Source organism: Ovis canadensis, chromosome 11 (assembly GCF_042477335.2).
Source record: "Ovis canadensis isolate MfBH-ARS-UI-01 breed Bighorn chromosome 11, ARS-UI_OviCan_v2, whole genome shotgun sequence".
Classification (NCBI taxonomy): Eukaryota; Metazoa; Chordata; class Mammalia; order Artiodactyla; family Bovidae; genus Ovis; species Ovis canadensis.
The window spans coordinates 42,816,686-42,835,247 of NC_091255.1; the positions used below are offsets into that span (position 1 = coordinate 42,816,686).

Sequence of the window (18,562 nt, forward strand, 5' to 3'; positions counted from 1 at the left end):
GGATGAATGTAGCCGCCATCGGAGGCTTCCTGCCCGAGGTCTTGCGATCGCATTCTTGCCCTGACGCCCCATGAACAGGTTACAGACTTTGTACACCCCCTGCACAGCTTCCAGGACTGCTGCCGGCCCAGCCCCGTTCCTACCCGTCCCTCCCACTCCTAGGCCACACCCCTCCAGCCCGCCCCCTTCCGGCCCCACCCCGTTCCAGGTCCCAGGCCCCGCCCTGCTCCACGGACCCCGTCTCCTCCGGCTGTAATTTCTCAGGTGTTCAAGGCCAAGTTCAAGAATTGGGACGACGTGTTGAGTGTGGACTATACGCGCAATGCAGAGGCCATGCAGCAGGGCCCGGGGCTCTCGGGGAAGGTGAAACGTGATGCCGAGAAGAAAGACCAGATGAAGGCAGACCTCACGGCGCTCTTCCTGCCGCGGCAGCCGCCCATGGCTCTGGCCGAGGTGGGCACGAGCCCCGGGCCGCGGGACGGGAGGGCCGGCTGTGCCGGTCCCACCGTGACGGGTGGGTTCGTACGCAGGCCGAGCAGCTGATGGAGGAGTGGAACGAGGACCTGGACGGCATGGAGGGCTTCGTGCTCGAGGGCAAGAAGTTCGCTCGGCTGCCCGAAGAGGAGTTCGGCCACTTCTACACGCAGGATTGCTACGTCTTCCTCTGCAGGTAGACGGCCTTCCTCTGCAGGTAGACGACCCTCCCCCGGTGCTGGGGCCTCGGTTCAGGCCTGCCCACCGCCCTATGACCCTGCAGGTACTGGGTCCCCGTGGAGTACGAGGAGGAGGAGAAGGAGGAGGAGAAGGCGGGGACCGAGGACAAGGAGGGCAAGGAGGCGGCAGCGGAGGCGGAGGAGAAGCAGCCTGAGGAGGACTTCCAGTGCATCGTGTACTTCTGGCAGGGCCGCGAGGCTTCCAACATGGGCTGGCTGACCTTCACCTTCAGCCTGCAGAAGAAGTTCGAGAGCCTCTTCCCTGGCAAGCTGGAGGTGTGGGGGCCCTGCCCCAGAGCCCTGGGCAGGGGGCGTTCCTGGGGAGGCTTGCCCCACTGGGAGCAGGGTGGGGGGTCCAGGGAGCTGCCCCTGATGCTTCCACACCTGCAGGTGGTGCGCATGACGCAGCAGCAGGAGAACCCCAAGTTCCTGTCCCATTTCAAGAGGAAGTTCATTATACACCGGGGCAAGAGGAAGGCTGCCCAGGGCACCCTGCAGCCCAGCCTGTACCAAATCCGCACCAACGGCAGCGCCCTCTGCACCCGGTGCCTGGCTGCGGGGCGGGGCGTGGGTACACAGGGGGCGGGCCTGGCTGCTCCCAGCTGACCCCTCCCTCTTTCCCCGCCCCTCCCCCAGGTGCATCCAAATCAACACGGACTCTAGCCTCCTCAACTCGGAGTTCTGCTTCATTCTCAAGGTGGGGTCTTGTGTGGCTGGGACTCAGGGGCAGGATGGGGAGCAGAGTGGGCCTGACCTGACCCACACACACCCAGGTTCCTTTTGAGAGCGAGGACAACCAGGGAATTGTGTACGCGTGGGTGGGCCGGGCGTCAGACCCCGACGAGGCCAAGCTGGCAGAGGACATCCTGAACAGCATGTTTGAGACCTCCTACAGCAAGCAGGTGACCGGGGTTGGGGCAGGTGGTCAGGTAACAGGGAGGGGGCACTCGGGGGCCAGGCAGGGGGTGGTGACCAGGTGGGGGCAGGCAAGCTGTGATCCCTGAGCTGACCAGCCTTCTCCCCGCAGGTCATCAACGAGGGCGAGGAGCCGGAGAACTTCTTCTGGGTGGGCATCGGTGCACAGAAGCCCTACGACGACGACGCTGAGTACATGAAGCACACGCGGCTCTTCCGGTGAGGTCACCCCGCCACTGCTCCCAGCGTCCTCAGTCCTGGCCCTGCTGCCATGACCCTCAGCCTCTCCCTGACCCTTGACTTCCCCCAGATGCTCCAATGAGAAGGGCTACTTCGCGGTGACTGAGAAGTGCTCTGATTTCTGCCAAGATGACCTGGCAGACGACGACATCATGCTTTTAGACAACGGCCAAGAGGTGAGACACCCCCCCCGCCCCCCGCCGACTCTAACCATGCTGGGAGCCTGACCGTCCGTAAAGAGGCATTCTGAGGCTGGGAGACCACGTACCCTGCTGTCCCCACAGGTCTACATGTGGGTGGGATCCCAGACCAGCCAGGTGGAGATCAAGCTGAGCCTGAAGGCCTGCCAGGTGAGCAGGGGAGGAGCCGAGGCTGGGCCTGGCGGAGGGGCCGAGGCTGGGGCTGCCCTCACCAACCCCCTGCCCACCCCCCCAGGTGTACATCCAGCACATGCGCTCCAAGGAGCACGAGCGGCCCCGCCGCCTGCGCCTCGTGCGCAAGGGCAATGAGCAGCACGCCTTCACCCGCTGTTTCCACGCCTGGAGCACCTTCCGCCAGGCCCTGGCCTAAGGCCACCGCACTCCACCTCTATGGAGGGACAAGTGCCCCAGTGCCACCGTCCCCAGCGCCACCAGTGGGGTGACCCTAACCAGTGTCTCCAGGGGTCTGGCAAGGCAATCTCCCTCCACTCTGAGCTCACGTGTGACTTCCCCTCTTCTGCCAGGGATAAAGCAGGTGTGGCTGCCCTTTAAGAGATATTAAATGCTTTTATTTTCAATATTAAAAATCAGTATTTTTAATTTTAAAATGCTAATTTAACAAAAATGACAGAAAAAAAGCCCCCCAAAGTACAATCTACGGGAGACCCATCCTGACCCCCCCACCACACACACACGCGCGCACACAAGGCCAGGCCTCGGTCCTGGTTCCCAAGTGGAGCTCTCACACACATACTTGCACGCAGCAGGGGGGTCGAGGGGGTGCTGGCCCAGGAGCAAGTACCAAAATAGTTTTAGAAATGACTGTGGTGCCCGGCACAGGCGTTAGAAAAATACTCTTTGTAAAAGGAGAAGGGGGGACGGCACATGGCCTGGGAGGTGGTAGCCGTGAGCCCTGCGGCCTCCCCTGTGGCGCCTGACCTTCCGGGTGGCCTCTGCCTGCAGGCAGGGCCTGGTGGAGTCCTGAGGCTCAGGGCCAGGCTGGCAAGCCCCACAGAACCCCGAAGTTAGCAGGTGCAGGTCTGCATGGAGAACCAGGCCCCTAGCTCCAGCTCCGAGCAGGGCAGGGTGACCCGGCAGTTCTGGCCTCCCTAGCAGAAAGAAACAAGATCAGCAGAAGGCCAGGGAGATCCAACGGGGCAGGCAGCCTGGCCACACGTGTCCCACCACCAGTCTCCAACTGCCTGAACCCCGAGGCAAGGGAGGGGGCAGCAGTGACCCCGGCACAGAAGGAGCCACAGGGTCTGTGTCGGGAGAGGCTGGGGAGGTACTGACTCGGGACCAGGCCACGCACCTGCAGCCTCATTTGATCAGGATGGCACAGGCTCGAGCCTCCTCTTCTGACAGGTTCCGCAGGTTCTTCTCAGATTCCTCTGAGGAGCTGCAGGGAGGGGCAGCGGTCAGCAGATCTGGGGTCAGGCCCTCCTCGGTCCTTCATGCCCAGCTGGGGTATGAGGTTGGCTGAAGGGTTGGGGAGGGAAGTTGGGAGCGACCAGCCCCTCCTGTGGACCCAGCCAGCTCCTCACCCCAGGAAATCCTTTACGTCCTCCACCGTCATGTCCCCCGTTGTGTCCAGTGTGGTGTCGGCACTGGTGGCCGAGTCAATGGACATAGGTGAGAGCATGGCCTCAGGTGGCTCTAGGGTGTCTGCAGGGAGGAAGTGAACAGGGTCCTTCTAGGGCTCCAAGGCCCCGTCCACACTTGACCTGGCCCCAAACCAGCCCACAGTGGACCATGGCACCAACCCACCCCTCCCCGGACCCTCTGGAGAGCTGCCTCCTGCAGAGCACCCCCACCGCCATGAGACAAGCTGCCCAGCTAACGCGCGGCCTCCTCACCAGCCTCCTTGCAGATGGGATCGGGGCTTCCATCATGGCTCTGTGGGGCCAGGATGATGCCCGGGGTCCCGTTAGCCTGGCTCAGCTTGGGCGACTCTCGGGACCTGTGGCTGCAGAGATGGGCTGTGCTGCAGACCCTAGGCAGGCATCTCATGGCCTGAGAACCAGACCCCCGCCCTCCCATTCCTGAGCCCTGGGGCCAGAGGGATGACCGGGGAGGGCCACCCTGCTGCTTGCTCAATTGGGGGATGGAATGAGCCCAGCCTTGATCCCAGCGCTGCAACCCCTGGCCAGGGGCTACCCCTTCATGCACCTGACACAGGTGGCATCACGGGGCCAACGGACGTCCAGAGAGCAGAGTGGCTCGGTGATGTTCCGGGCACTCAAGGAGAAGCGCTCAAACTCCGAGGGAGAAATCAGGTAAAACCCTAGGAGGGGGCAGGAAGCACAGTAAAGGGCCATGTCCCTGCCTCCCGGAAGCCCTGACTGTAGCCGCCTGCCCGCCTCACCCTGGCCATGCCGTGTGAACACGCAGGAGGCGATGCCGCTGATGTCCTCTTTGCGGATGCAGGCATAGTGCACCTGGGGCCGCAGGCCCGGCACAGAGAACACGTGCACGTCACCCAGGTTAGTGAGGCAGGCCAGGCAGGTCTCCGTGTAGTCCTCGCAGGCCACACTGGCAAAGGTAGCCAGGGCCACTTTGCGCACGCGGCAGCCCTCATGGGCTGTCAGCTTGAACTTGGTCTTGGCGCTCACCTTGGGTAGCGTGAACACCTGGAGGTGGGTGGGGAGTGGGTACTAAGCAGAGCCCGGGCCAGTACACACCCCAGTGTCCCCAGTCTAGCCTGGCCCCCACCACCTCCTCCACCCGGCACCACCCACCTGGAGCTGCCACCCTGACCACAGCTCCACAGCCCAGAAACCTCCCAGGCCCCTCCACCTGTGGCAAAGCCAGTCACGCTGGGTGGTCAAGTTGGAAGCCAGTACCCCACACCACAAGCTCCTTCCAGACCACCCAAGGGAGTGCTCAAGGGTCCTGAGGGGCACCAGGGTTCCCCAAGGTGCCTCTGCCATGGCTGGAGGCTCTCAGGAGGTCCCAGTGAGCAGGGATGTATGCAGGCCAAGGGTCCAGGGTGTCCAGGAGACGAGAACCCCAAGGGGTCTTGGAGACTAATCACCTTGAACTGCTCCTCAGACGCGATGAGCACGGCGTGGCCACCCTGCATGTCAGGCGCCTGTGCAAGGTCCCGTGAGGCCTCGTAGGGCTCCGGCAGTGGACGGCCGCGCCCATCCAGCACCGCGATGGCCACCACCGGGGCACGGTGCATCAGCTGCACCTCCTTGCCCAGCACAGCCTCCACCGCCCGCTCTGGCCGCTTCTCACCACCCGCCACTGCCGCTGGGACCTCCAGTGCATAGGCAAACACGGAGCCCGAGTTGGTGCCCGCCCACATGGTGGGGCCATGGTGGGCCGCTGTGGGGAGACAGGCTGGTGAGGTGGGTGTGTGCCACCCCTCCCCTCTGGTGCCCTGGGATCCTGGACTGTCTCTCCTACATCCCTGGTGACTCCGGCCGGCCCCTGCAGGCACAGGAGTGACCTCTAGGGTCTCTCCACAGGCACATCAAACTGGACCCTGACCTTTTCAGACCTCTCCTAGCATCCCAGTGACGCAGCTCATCACCAGTCCCCCAAAGACTTGGACTCGGGCCCCACCCTCAGAGCACCCAGGCACCAAGTCCCGGGCCCATCCAGGATGCACACCACACAGTTCAACTCCCTTAGGAAAGGGAAGGCTCTTGAGTAGACAGTGAGCTAAAAACACTGGGGTGCGGGTGGACCGGGCAGTCACAATGTGCACCCTCAATGGCCTGGTGGCCTCAGCAACAATCTTAGTTGGGATGGAGGGGATACCCGAGCAACAAACAGGTGAGCAACAGGAAGCCATGCTTCTCAGGGAGACAGTGGAACCAGGTCACCCGGGCTGCCACATGTAGACAGTAGTAAGATCCCCCAGACAAAGGGGCCCTCAACAAATGACATTAGAAGTGGGGGGCTCCCCTCCCAGATGGAGGAGGAAAGAAGCAGAGATACCACGCACACGCGAGCTGGACGCTGACCCCATCCCAACTCTGAGAAGGCATTTCCGAGATGAATGGGGTCCCCTGTGGGCCGAGGGTGACAGGCAACAGTAGCCAGCCATCAGTAGCCACACTCCGGGCTTTGACACAGGCCCTGTGCCAGAAGTGACGTCCACCAGACACACCCTGAGCTGCCCAGTGACCTTCGTTACGTTTAAATCGTGTTTACAAGATACACGATGTATGTAGAACAGGTGGGCAGTCGGTGCGGGGCTGAAATGCCCCATTACCAAGTTAAATTGATTTGCAGCTCTGTCCATAAACCCCAATGCACCACTGCCCTAGGTAGGACCTGCCGGAGCTCTGGCCACTTGGGGTCAAAACCAGCTCCTCCCAGGCCTGCCCTCTGCTCCAGTCATACTGCCCAGGCGAGTCACATCCGCCTAGGCCTTGGGGCTACAGCCCGTACTTTCCCCAGATCCTGGGCTCCCTTCTCTGCCCAGGTCTAAGGCCCGCCCCACCCACTCACCGAGCCTCACCCTGGTTGTTCCAGGGGCTGCTGGGGGTCAGGGCACCCTGTCGCCAGCACAGCCTGGTACTCAGGAGGCACACTGTTTTTCAGCCTTCCAGAAGGCACAGGTCCACCCCATCACCCATTTCCCAGAGGACCAAGGACACACCACCCTTGGTTGCCCACCCCGCCCAGTCTCACCATCTCGAAGGAAGGTGTCTGCAAAGTAGAGACAGCGCACAACACCCGAGAGGGAGTCGTCGGCTGAGCGGGGCTCAATGCGGCGCTGCACGGGCGTAACCTCCACATCCTGGGGACCGGCCTGCTCCGCCAGCTGTGCGTTGGCCTCCTGCAACTGGAGGGGCGCAAGGTCGGGCCACCATCCTGCCCCCGCCCCCATCACCCTGACCGCCTTGCCTGCCGCCCCACCTTGCTGCCGGCGACCATCCGCTTCTTGCCCGATGCACGGCTCTTGCGGATGCGCCGGAAGGACTGGCGCAGCGACTTCTTGAGCGACTTCACACGGGACAGCGGCCCCTCCATGGCCAGGGAGTCGCTGGGGTGCAGGGTGCACCTGGGGGTGCAGGCCAGCCATCAGGGAAGCACAAGTCCAGCAGCCGAGGGGCAGACCTCCCCCAGCGGGGCCCTGCGAGGCTGGCAGTGCCCCCGTGAACCTCAGGAGGGGCTTGCTCACACCCACCTGGCCAGCACGGGGCTCCTGCGCAGGTAGTCAAAGAGGCCAAAGCCGTGACTGGTCCCGAAGGCCACGAGGCCCCACTCAGCGTGGAGTGTGACGGCTGTGACGGCGGCTGGTGGCAGGCACTGGATGAGAGCGCGGGGCTGGAAGCCGGCTGGCCAGGGCAGCGGTCCCAGGCGCGGGCTCAGCCGCTCATGGCCTTTCCATGTGAAGCCCTCGCGGTCCTGCAGCAGGTCCAGGCTGGCCACGCCCACCGCCTGCTCTGCCGGCGTGTCACTCAACTCCAGCACCAGCACCTGGTCGGGGGGGCAGTCAGCTTGGAGGACAGGGCACCCCCACCCAGCCCGAGCCAGTGACACCACTGCCAGGGTGCTTCCAGGAGTGTCTGGAGAGCATCCTCTGAATAAGCACTGACTGGTGCCTACTGTATACCAGGGCCCTCACTGAGCAACACCATGGAGATCAAAACCTGCAGGCCCCGCCCTCCCAGGGTTCACTTAACACAGGTGCTCCTGCCCCAGCCCCAACCCTGTGAGGGTCCCAAGGCCCCAGCTGGCCTCCCCTGTTTCCACCTCTGGGTTTCTGCCAGGCCGACTGCTCTAGCACCCTACCGGACCCGCCAGAAGCCCTCGAGCCCCGCAGCCCTGGCAACACCTCGGCCGCACCTGACCCGCAGTGCCAGCCACCACCATCTGGGCCGTGTACTTGCAGAGCGCCACCTTCTGCACGCCGAGCCGCGGGTCGTCGCTGTAGGGGTCGAAGCAGCCCACCTGCGGGGGTGGGAGGGGAACTGGTGACAAGGCAGAGCCCAGACCAGGCTCCCCGGGCCGGGAAGGGGTGGGGGGCTCGCACCTTGCGGAAGGGTGGCCAGTCGTCCTCGGCGGCCTGGGCCAAGCTGTCCGCGTGCTCGCAGTCCGTCTGGAAGAGGCCAGCAGTGCTGAGCTTGTAGAGCGGTCGCAGGGCCACACCGGAGGCGTCCCAGAAGCGCACTGTGCCGTCCTCGTGGCTGCGGAGAGGCAGCATCAGGCCCAGGGCCCCACCCCACCCCTTCACGTCCATTCAGCCAGCAACCGCTCACTGGGCCCCCAGCACCTAGGCCAAACACTGACTAGACTCTTACTGCATACAGCAAACAGGAAGCACCAACTGTATAGAGCAAGCAAGTACTAAGCACCTACTGTATGCCAGGCCACAGCGCCTGGGCCCTTCCCCGCAGAGAGGGTGAGAAGGTGCAGAAATATCACTGGAAATAATGAGAAAAGGTGTGGAGAAGTGACTCAGAGGACAGAGGACCATGGGGGTTCTGCCCCCAGGGGCCTCCAGAACACGTGACCAGAGATGCCCCAGAGCAGAGGAGTGTGCTAGGGCAGGAGCATTTAACCTGGGGAGGCCAGAAGGAAGCAGGGAAGGAGCAGATGAAGCTGGGGGTGCAGCCCAGGACATAGCCATAGAGCCCAGGTCAGGGGCCCGAGTCGGTGGCGGCAGCCCAGAGCCAGGGCGGGAAAAGCTGAAAGTCTGCAGGCTGGCCAGGACACCTCCAGAGGCCTGAGGGTCCCGGCACAGGCAGACGGCAGGGGCTGGGCAAGAAGGTGGGGCCTGAGTCACCGGGCACGTCGGCGCCCGCCAGGCCCAGGCTGGGCTCTCCGGCACCTGCCCTGGGCAGCTAGGCGTGGGCTGGCCCAGATTTTCCGGTCCCGGGGCAGGCTGAGTGGGTGGAGCTCAGTTTCATCAAGAAGGAGGGATGGGCCTTAAACCAGAGTCTAGGGAGGCTTCACCTGATGCACCCGGTGGAAGAGGGTGACCTGATCCCACCAGGGGCCAGGCCTGAGTCAGTGGGCAGGTCAGCACCCGCCAGACCCAGGACAGCCCTTCTTGTACCTGCGCAGGTGCCACCAGACCCTGCTAGCCCACACACACACACTCACACACCCGTCACAACTGGGCTGGAGAGGTGTCACCTACCCGGTCAGCAGCAGGCCTCGCTGGGATGGCTCCTGAGCCAGGTTCCGGCCCCCAGTGATGGGCCAGCTCTGGGGGATGGAGACGGGTGTAAGCTGAAGTCATGCCAGGTGCCACGTGCAGGACGCAAAGACCAAGCAGGTGTCCCACTTACATCTGCCACATCCCCTCTTCGGGCCCAGCCTGCAGTACACCCCCAGGGGACCCCTGCCCCACCTTCCCCCCCGGGCACACACCGAGGCCCCAGAGGCCGGCTGGGGGCTCTGCTGCTCCCCGGCGCTCACAATGCGGGCCCACAGCTTGGCAGGGACATTGGCGACATGGGCCGAGCAGGTGATGGCGGAAGAGTGCAGGGGGGCCAGGTACGGGGCGGGTACAGCCGGCCAGCCGGGTGTCTGCAGGTCCAGCACCACCAGCTCTTCTTCGAGCAGCACAGCGAGGGCCTGGGGCTCATCGAACTCTGCAGGACAGGGTGGGTGAGCGCAGCCGCAGACGTGCGGGGCTGGGTCCTTGGGGGGGTTGGGTACGCACCATCCTCAGGCCGCGTGCTGTGCACCGTGAAGAAGTCGATGACGCGGGAGGTGAAGTCCAGTGTCACCAGGGTTTCAGCCTGGAGCACGCTCACACAGTGGCGGTCACCATAGCTGGCGCGGGGCATGCCACCGCTGAAGATGACGAAGTGCTCACTGCTCAGGGTGAGAAAGCCACGTGAGCAGCTGGTGGGGCTCCGGGAGAGCCTACCCCCACGACCCTACCCCCAGGCAGGCCCCACCTACCCAGACGCACAGCTTCGCCACAGGACCTTATTGATGGCTTTGCAGGGGAAGGGGCCTGTAGGGGGACAGCAATGGCCTCACTTGCAGGCTCTCAGGCAGGGACCTGAGGGCCCTGGATTGCATTTCTCACCACTGCCCCATCCCCCTCCTGCCTCCATCATCCCCACTGGGTGGCTGTTCCCTACATCCCAAGGGGAAGGCACGCTACCCAATGTGGGGCAGAGGGGATGGTCTCACCTTTGGCCTGGTCCTGCCACCTTCCACACATCCACCCTGAAGTTCCCCCACTGAGGCACTGGAGCTTGGGGTCACAGCCAACCCTACACAGGTCCCCCACACTCACCGTAGGGCGTGGTGGCCACGGTGGGCTGCACTGCTGGGGAGTCACCGGTGTCCGCGGCCCAGATGGCGTAGCTGCCGTCGCTGTGCGAGCTAACCACTGTGTGGCCACTGCGCTCCCAGCACACGCTCTCCAGCTGCTGTGGGGCGGGAGAAAGGTGTGAGCTTGGCGGCCATGAGCAGAGGCCCCGGGTGGCCGCCAGCCTCACCCACACACCTGGTTCCCCAGGAAGATGCGCTCGGCACAGCGAGCGGCCTGGTTCCAGATGACCAGCAGGCCCCGGCTGTAGCCGATGAGGATCTTGGTGGGGTCCCGCAGGTGTCCCTGGAGTGACTCCACGGGGCCCAGCGCCTTCCCACATCGGTAGTCATCAGGCACGCTGAAGGCGGCAGAGGGAGTGAGCGGACAGGGTGGCCAGTGAGGGGGCGGGGGGCTGGGGGAGGGGGCACAGGGAAGCTGGGTGGCCTCTCACCTTCGCAGAACCTCGTCTGGGCCCAGGGTCTGCCCCTCAAGCAGCGTCAGGGTGGGAACATCCAGGAAGAAGATGCTTCCTCCCTCGGTGCCCAGGGCAGCCATGTCACCCACAGCCACCAGCAGGACCACTGTGATGTGGGCGAGGCTGGGCAGGCCGCTGTGGCGCCGAGGGGAAGCAGGTGAGGGTGGGAGCCTGCACACTTGCTGGGGAGGGCACGGGGGCCCGTGACTGTCAGCTCAATACAGCCCCTCTGGACTTGCTGGGCCCTGGTCATGCAGGGGGCTGGCGCCCAGGAAGGCCACGGTGGTGGCTACAGACACCATAGCCAGCTCACTCAATTATTCACCAGGACGTCGGCAGGGAGAGGGATAAAAATAGGTCCCCAGGTCTTGGAGACAGGCCCTGGAGCTCTTCCCCCGACCCAGAGGGGATGGCGGCAGGAACCAGCTCCTGCCTAGGCAGGGACCACAAGCTCCAGGACTCTGCCTCCAAGCCCCACCAGGAAGCCCCATGTCTTCAGACATCTCCCTAACCCTGGAGGGGGCCTCCGATCACTCCCCTGCAAGAGCTGGAACACCCCGATCCACACTGGGTCCAAGCCCAAGCAGGACAAGCCTATTTCTGAGCTGGATGGGCATCTTGTGTCCTGGTCAGACTTGCTGCAGCCATTCCAACAAGGGCTTGCGGGCCAGGAACCACAAGGCCCCTTCCTCTCCCCCTGAGCGTTGACGCCCATGCTGTTGCCCCCCGGGGCGTCCTGCCAGCACTTCACAACCAAGGGAAACCCTTCTTGTTATGACCTGCCCTCTCCTCCTTGCACAGTAGGGCCCATTGTCCTGCCCCTGTCTAAGGGTTCAGAGGACCGGTGCTATGGTCAGTTCCTGCCCCAGATGCCCCCCTCACTGCAGGGGCACAGGGCCACTCCCCAGGCTCTGGGACACACCCTCCCCAACCCAGGGCCTCCTGGGCCCCGGCAGTGCCAGGGCACAGACCCTCCCTGCTGACCATGGGCTCACCTGGGACGCCCACAAAGTCCACCGAGCAGCTCTCTGGACCCAGGCCCAGGCCGACGTGCACCACCCCACCCCGAGTCCCAGCCCTGGGGCAGCTTCCTGTCCCCACTGCACCTTCACAGGCCCCTCACTACATCTGGCAGCCACAGCTGGCCAAGCCCCTTGGTACCTGGCGCCGTCAAAGCCAGGCCAACTGGGTGCCTGGAAGTGGAGGGCTTCTTCCAGGTGGGCGCAGCCGTCATGGTGGACAATCTCCCACAGGTGGAGGCTGTCGTCATCCAGCAGGGTCAGGACTCGACCCTGGCGGGTGAGTAAGACCAGGACTAAGCTGACTGGGGTCGGGGACGGGGCAGGGGGTTTCTGGGGGCCGGCAGCGGGGCCGAGGCTCACCTGACCAGGCAGGAAATGCATCTGGGTGACAGTGGCCGCATCTCGGTGCAGGCCCGTGAACTCCACGCCAGGGGCACCGTAGCTGAGGGTGACGGGTCAAGGGTGGAAAGCAGGCACAGGCCAGGACACCAACACCAGGGATCACCTAGCCCCGCCTCCTCAGGACCACTGCATCAGGCCCCCGGTGACACGGGGAGGGGTGTCACCTAGCCCTGTCCAGGGGCCCTCCCAGGTTTGGGGGCTCCTCTCTGGAAGAAGCACTGCACTCAGGATGCAGACCCATTCAGTCCTGCAAGTCAGTGCTGCGTATGGCTTTCCCTTCCTCATCTGTAAAACCGGCCAGTGACTTGCTCGCCTGCCTCCTGGGGCAGACACAGGACACCTAAGAACGCAAGTTCTCCCGGCACACCTGGCCTGGGCCCAGCTCATGGCCCTGTGTCAGCCTCACGGGTCTGTGGGCGCAAGAGGTGGCCTGGCACATTGGCATCATGGGCAGAGATGCCAGGCCCAGGAAGCCGGGGACAGAGCAGAGTCCAGGCTGCCTCTCCACAACCACAGGCCGCTGCCAGCTGCAGGCCAGGAAATTCATGTCCTCGTGGGGCTGGCAGCCCCCACTGAGTTGGGAGAGGCCCCAGGGACTTGGAGAGGTGGATGCCTGACTACAAGTGCCCGGTGTGAGAGCCAGCGTCCCAGCAACCTCAGGCTTCACTGTGGACGGCGGGCCGAGGGGCCCCAAGGGGGAGGACTAGGCTGGGGTCAGCAACGTTGCTGGGAGACAAGGCAGGAGCCGTTGCTTGGAGCTGGAGCCGGGAGAACACAGACAACGGGACAAAAGAGGGGCAGGAGTGCTGGGCGGGAACCAGGTCGCCAGGGAGATAGGCCAGACTGGGGGGTGGAATGGCCCCTGCGGGCAGCCCCAGTTTCCTAACCCAGGGCATGGGCAGGAGCGGTCTGGGGTCGGGGGGCTTGTCCTCCTCTGAGGCCGTCTGGCTGCCCATCCTTTGTCAGCATGAGGGGCTGGTGCACTAGAAAGACCCCACCACCTGCAGAGACACACTGTGCCAGGGAGAAGGGGCCATGGGACCACGGCTCCCACAGGCAGGCAGCAGCTGGAGGCAGGAGCAGCAGGCAGGGAGGGGCCTCCTGGGCAGGCAGCAGCCTGGTGCAGACGACCAGGGGACCGTCTCCTCCCTGTCCCACTGATGCCTCGGTGTCCACGGAAGAGGAGGGGGCACCTAGACCCAGCCCCTCCACTTGGTCCCTGGAGCTGGCAAACTCACAACTGCCCGACCGGTGCCCCGAGTCCCGGATGGGGAGATCCCATCCTACCCTGTGGTGGCCAGCCAGACCCTGCACCTGGGCCCCACCTGGGGGACTCACCTCTTGCAGTGGGGGTGGGCTGCTCCACAGCAGGAAGGAGGCATCCAGCTGCCAACCTCCCCCGCCCCGCCCCTCCCCTTGGAGCTCTCAGGAAAATGGCCCTTTGTGCGGCTCACAGGCCCATTGTGCGGGGCCAGCATCCAGGTGGGGGCTGCGCTGCGCTCGCCACGCCGAGCCTGGCACTGCCCCCAGCCCTCGGCTGGACATACGTGTCTTCAGGCCGGCACACGTGTGCACCCGGTTTCAAGGGTAAGGCCTGCTGTGACTCTGGTCCTCCCGCCACCCTTGCTGGGGACCGTGTGCTGCCAGCCCCGGCCCACCTCCCCAGTCACAGCTGCTGGGACAACGGGAGGGTTGCTGAGGTAACTGGCTGCAGCGATGGGCAGCTGTGGACCCCTTCATCTCTGAGGCGCCGCCTCAGGGCAGCAGCTGCACGACCTCCACCAGGGGCCCAGCCCAGCGCCCCGCACATTAGCCACAATCCCAAAGGATACATCTTGACGGCCCCAGACCGGGTGCCAATGGCCATGATATGAAGCTCAGGGTCAAAGGCCAGCGCACTGGGCTGGTTGGGGAAGCCATGCTCCACGGTCTGCAGGGAGGTGGGGGTGTTTGCAAGGCACAGCCCCCACCCGAGGCCCACCCAAGGCAGTCTCCAGCTCTGTCCCTGCTGCATGCCCGGCCCCCCAACCTCAGTGTCCTCAGCTGCGAGATGGATGACCAACTTCCAGAGGGTGAGGAAGGGCCTGAGCCCTGGCCCCACCACAGGCCTTCCCAGCCAAGACCCATCCCACTTGACACTTGGGTCCACGACAACAAACAGAATGGGGCTCGCAAGGGAGGATGCGCGGGCACAGATGCGAACCCCAGCTGCCCCACAGGGTAGGCTCTGCACCCCACTCACCCAGGCAGATTGAACTGGGGTGCAGTCCTTGGTACCCCACACACACAGGCTCTGCGTGGCGGTCAGAGACCAGCACCCAAGGTTGGCTAGGCAGAGGCTCTTGACTCCCCTGAACCAGGGCTGCTCCCCACTCCCAGCCCCAGAGACAGGAAGAGGGGGGCCCAGACAGAGGGTGCTACCTGCCCAGTCCCTGAAGGTGTCACGCACCTCCCAGACTCAGGTTCCGATCTGGAAACTGGGGGACATGGTTCCCACCCATCCCTGGTCAGGGTAGTAGGCAGTGCTGCACACTGGGGGTGTTGATGGAACAGCTCCCACCGGATTCCCTGCTCCTGGCAAAGCCCTGGTTCCCCTACCCGCCCACCGACACAAGGAACCCCTAATCAACCCCGAGGCCTGGTTAGGAGCCCTCCCCAGGGGCTGCACCTCTGGGCCCCAGCCTCCAATACCAAGGTGGGATACCACATGTGGCTGCCAGTTCCTCCTGAGCACTGCGTCATCAACACACAGGTTTTATAAGAACCCCTAGTCCCCTGAGGCCTGTGTCTTTCTCCAGCCGCAGCCCATCCAGGCAAGGACTGAGTTGTCTGAGCAGCTGGCTCGGCCCTGGGCAAGTCACAGCACTGTGCGAGCCTCAGCTTCCCATCCAGGCACTGGGGATCCCACCTGAGGACAGAGTGGACCACTGGACCAGGGAGGGGTGGCAAACACTGGCACCGCCGTGCCCACACTGGACCTGACCAGGTCCTGTGGCCTGCTCCTCTGTTCAGGACCCTCAGGGACCCCCAGCTCACTCCAAGTCAAAAGCCTAGTCCTTACCACCTGGCCCTCTCCGACCTCCCTTCCATGGACCCCTGGCTGCTGGCCTTCCGCTCTCCTCCAGTCCACCATGGAAGCTTCTTGCCTCAGGACCAGAACACCCACCACAATCCCTCTACCTGGCATGTGCCCTCCCCACTGTGGAGCCTTCCCCCACCTCAGGAGACAACCGCTGGCTCAGCAGCCACCCCTCTACACCCTCACCTGCCTGACTTCCTCCATGGCACTGACCACCAGCCCAGCCATTGCCAGCTGCACACCCCACTCCCCGTTTCATCTTCTCACTGTCTCCCCAGCTAGGACACTGGCCCCTCAAGGCAGTATGTGTTAAGATGACACAGAGTGGACACACAACAGGCAACCAGGGGCAGGGCTGGGATTTGGACCCAAGACAGTCCAAAGTCCACACTCACCCTGACCACCCTCCACCCCTGGCCACTTGGGAATCTGAGGCTTTTTGTTTTTGCTTGTTGGTGTTGCCACACGGCATGTGGGATCTTAGTTCCTGGACCAGGGATCGAACCCGAGCCCCAGGAAGTGGAAGCACAGTCTTCACCACTGGACCACCAGGGAAGTCCCTGGGACCTATTTTCTAGTGATCACCTGCCAGTCCCTCTAGTGACCCTCTGCCTAAGTCCACCCCCCTCCTACCACTGCTGCCCACTCAGAATGCGGCCTTGCCCACCCTAGCATGGAGCCCAGCTTCTGCCACAAGGGGCCAGATGGGGGAGCGCCTTCCCTCCACCTTTCTGGGGCCCCAGCTTCACACCTCGACTCCCTGGCTGAGGAAGTGACACCTTAGCATGACACCTGCCCCACCACACTGTCCTCTCACCTCGAGGGGCTCACCCTCAGTCACTCAGCATAGGAAGGGGCCACCTGGGAACCCCTGAGCGCTAGACTCCACTCTGGGCCCCTCGGCCAGCAAGCCAGAGGATCCTGGCACCCTCTATTGCCACCTGGGAAACCCTGTCTGCCCTGAGAAACGTCCCGGCCTCGGCCAGTGCAGGAGCAGTGCCCAAAGAGCGTCTCCCTGGACCAGGGTCTCCTGCCAGCCGCTCAGGACCTACAGCAGCCCCTCCAAGGGGCCCTGGCTCTCAAGCTGAAGTCAAATCCCACTGACAAGGGCGCACAAAGACCAAGCCCCCGCTCACTCCGTCTCTGGCCAAGTCGTCAGTTCTGTGAACCTCAACTTTGTCACCCTCATGTGAGCATAACGACTCGAAGCCCCAAGAGCAGCAAGGGCGCCTGTGATCAGAGGGCTTGGGTGTAAAACTGAAGCCAGAAGTGACACCCCTGGGGGCAGTTAGCAAGGGGCAGGCCGGGCCTCTCTCAACCACACACCAGCGTAGGGAGGCGGGGCTGAAGGCAGCCCCTTTCCCGCGGCCCCTCTGGCCCTACCCAGGAAAGAAAGGGAGGAGCAGCCCTCCACCCCCACCTCCGCCAAGGCTCCAGAATCGGTGGGTAGGCTGCCCCCGCGACAGAGTCCGCTGCAGGGAAGACAGTGGCCCCATTTCATCGCAAGGGAAACTGAGACCCCAGGATTCGAAGTGCAGTTGGTTACACGGCCAGGCATCCCCCCTGGAGCCCCGGGCAGGCCGGGCACAGCTCAGGCGGGAGTCCCAGGCAGTGGGGGAAGGGAGGAGGAACCGGGAAGGGATTTCCCAGCCCCACCCCCCAACATCTGCCCCCACTCAGCACTCCTCCCCAGCAGCCTGGGTGCGAAAGCAAAACAAATCGGGCCCAAGGGCTGCGCAGGGGCGCCGAGGTCCCCAAGAAAGAGATAAAGAGGCAGCGAGTGGAACCAGAGAGAGTTGAGAGCCGCACGGAGGCGGAGAGGCCCCTCGGGGAGAGGGCAGCGAAGTCCGAGGCGCGGAGACATGAGCTGGGGAAGCGGAGGGCAGGGATGCAGGCGCACGGCTCGGGCGGAGCGGAGCTGGGCGGCCCGGCCCGGCCCGGCGTGCGCCCCCTCCCCCGGCCCGACGTGGCTCCGGCCAGGCCCCCGCCCCCAGCCAGCTGCCCCCGGCCCGCCGCCGCACCTTATGGAAGGCGAAGAGCTCCTGCTTGAGCTTCTCGCGCTGCGGGTCTGCGCCCTGCCTGCGGAACCGAAACTTCATCATCTTGCGCCCGGCCGCCCGCCGCCGCCCGCAGGATGCGCCGCGCGGCCCCGCCGGTCCTGAGGCGCGGGCGGGCGGGAGCCAGGCGCGGGCGCGGCGGGGCAGGGCCTGCACGGGGCGGGGCTGTCCGACGGACGCGCAGCTCGGCCAATGGACGACCCTCACACCGCCCGCCCCCGCCCCTGCCTGGCACTCAGTGGGCGCTCGCGAGCACGCCCCACCGCGCGTGCGCCTTGGTGCGGGGCCTGCCGGGACTTGTAGTCCGCAAGCGGGGCTTCGGCGTGGACGGCAGGGGACTGGTTTTTAAGCGGCAGCGCGCGTTCCCCAACGCGGAGGAGGTTTTTCCCTTCCTGCCAGGAGCCAGCGATAAGCACACCCAGGTTGAGGCAGCCCCGTCCTTAAAGCCAAGAAAGCTCTGACCAGGGCCACTCCCTAGCCCCCAGCCTCAGTTTCCCCATCTGCGCTACTGGCCCAGTGATGGCTAGTTGTATTATGTTTGACAGGTTTCCCGGGACCCGACGTGGACCTCAGTGGGCCAGAATACCGCCCACGCCATGCTCTTGTCCCAGGTGGGTGGTCGGTCGGGAATGCCCTCCTCCGCCCCCAGCCCCTGGGGAACTACTGCACCTCCAGGATTCTACATTAAGAAGCTCTGGTGGCCTCACGGGGGATTCTTAGGTGCACCACGAGCTGAAGAGGATGGAGACCCAGTTGGGAGTAGAGACCTTTCCTTGGGAGCTGGCATTTGGTCCTGAGATTGGATCCGGCCTTCTCCAAGATGGAGGGAGGGCCTCCCTGCGCAGAGAACTGTTAAACAAAGTTGCACCCCCTCGACTCTGAGAGAGGATGGCCTGTCCCCTAACCACCTCCCAGGCTTCTTTTTCTCATCTGGACAATGGCCTGAAGGCTGAACCTTCCCTTCCAAGGCTGAGAATAGGCTGCTCTGGGCTCAGGGTCCCAGAAGCTTAGGTGGGGCTGACAGACTTGGCCCACACCCCACCAGCTGTGTCAAGGGAGGCGTGCCTGACTTGTGACCCCAGGCATCTGCCAAGGCACAGGCCCAACCCCCGCACCCCACCCATGTCAGCCCTGCTCAGCCCTTCCTTGGGGTTGGATCTGGAAAAAGGATGAGCTGGGGAGCAGGGAGGTGAGAGGAGGGAAGATGATAAGAACAAGGC

At 64.2% G+C, this 18,562-nt stretch overlaps 2 protein-coding genes across 9 annotated transcripts in view; one reads left to right on the forward strand and one right to left on the reverse strand.

Annotated features, from left to right (window-relative positions):
• The window catches only part of FLII (FLII actin remodeling protein), a 12,461-nt gene extending 9,806 nt beyond the window's left edge, over positions 1 to 2,655 (forward strand). For all 4 annotated transcript variants that reach the window (XM_069542960.1, XM_069542962.1, XM_069542963.1 and 1 more), the window contains exons 21-30: positions 265 to 453; positions 531 to 670; positions 758 to 989; positions 1,104 to 1,258; positions 1,350 to 1,410; positions 1,487 to 1,615; positions 1,741 to 1,847; positions 1,939 to 2,044; positions 2,153 to 2,218; positions 2,304 to 2,655. In XM_069542960.1, the coding sequence (XP_069399061.1) occupies positions 265 to 453; positions 531 to 670; positions 758 to 989; positions 1,104 to 1,258; positions 1,350 to 1,410; positions 1,487 to 1,615; positions 1,741 to 1,847; positions 1,939 to 2,044; positions 2,153 to 2,218; positions 2,304 to 2,438 (1,320 nt within the window). In that variant the 3' untranslated portion in view covers positions 2,439 to 2,655. The remainder of the gene's footprint in view (positions 1 to 264; positions 454 to 530; positions 671 to 757; positions 990 to 1,103; positions 1,259 to 1,349; positions 1,411 to 1,486; positions 1,616 to 1,740; positions 1,848 to 1,938; positions 2,045 to 2,152; positions 2,219 to 2,303) is intronic.
• LLGL1 (LLGL scribble cell polarity complex component 1) lies at positions 2,616 to 17,503 on the reverse strand. 5 transcript variants are annotated; one of them, XM_069542967.1, is made up of 23 exons: positions 17,307 to 17,503; positions 14,039 to 14,136; positions 12,165 to 12,246; positions 11,944 to 12,074; positions 10,759 to 10,917; positions 10,503 to 10,665; positions 10,290 to 10,425; positions 9,947 to 10,001; positions 9,702 to 9,856; positions 9,407 to 9,630; positions 9,174 to 9,241; positions 8,064 to 8,217; positions 7,877 to 7,981; positions 7,215 to 7,507; positions 6,944 to 7,088; positions 6,716 to 6,869; positions 5,103 to 5,398; positions 4,434 to 4,698; positions 4,238 to 4,352; positions 3,925 to 4,028; positions 3,613 to 3,733; positions 3,381 to 3,467; positions 2,616 to 3,177 (listed from the first exon to the last, which is right to left on the reverse strand). In XM_069542967.1, exons 1-22 carry the CDS (start codon positions 17,385 to 17,387, stop codon positions 3,389 to 3,391), a joined length of 3,183 nt encoding a protein of 1,060 aa, XP_069399068.1. In that variant the 5' UTR covers positions 17,388 to 17,503; the 3' UTR covers positions 2,616 to 3,177; positions 3,381 to 3,388. The 5 variants fall into 5 exon arrangements, with proteins under 5 accessions (XP_069399068.1, XP_069399069.1, XP_069399067.1 ...); XM_069542968.1 differs by having other exon boundaries at positions 10,290 to 10,422; positions 17,307 to 17,469; XM_069542966.1 differs by having other exon boundaries at positions 3,925 to 4,034; positions 10,290 to 10,422; positions 17,307 to 17,468.
• Between the last annotated feature and the right edge of the window lie 1,059 nt (positions 17,504 to 18,562).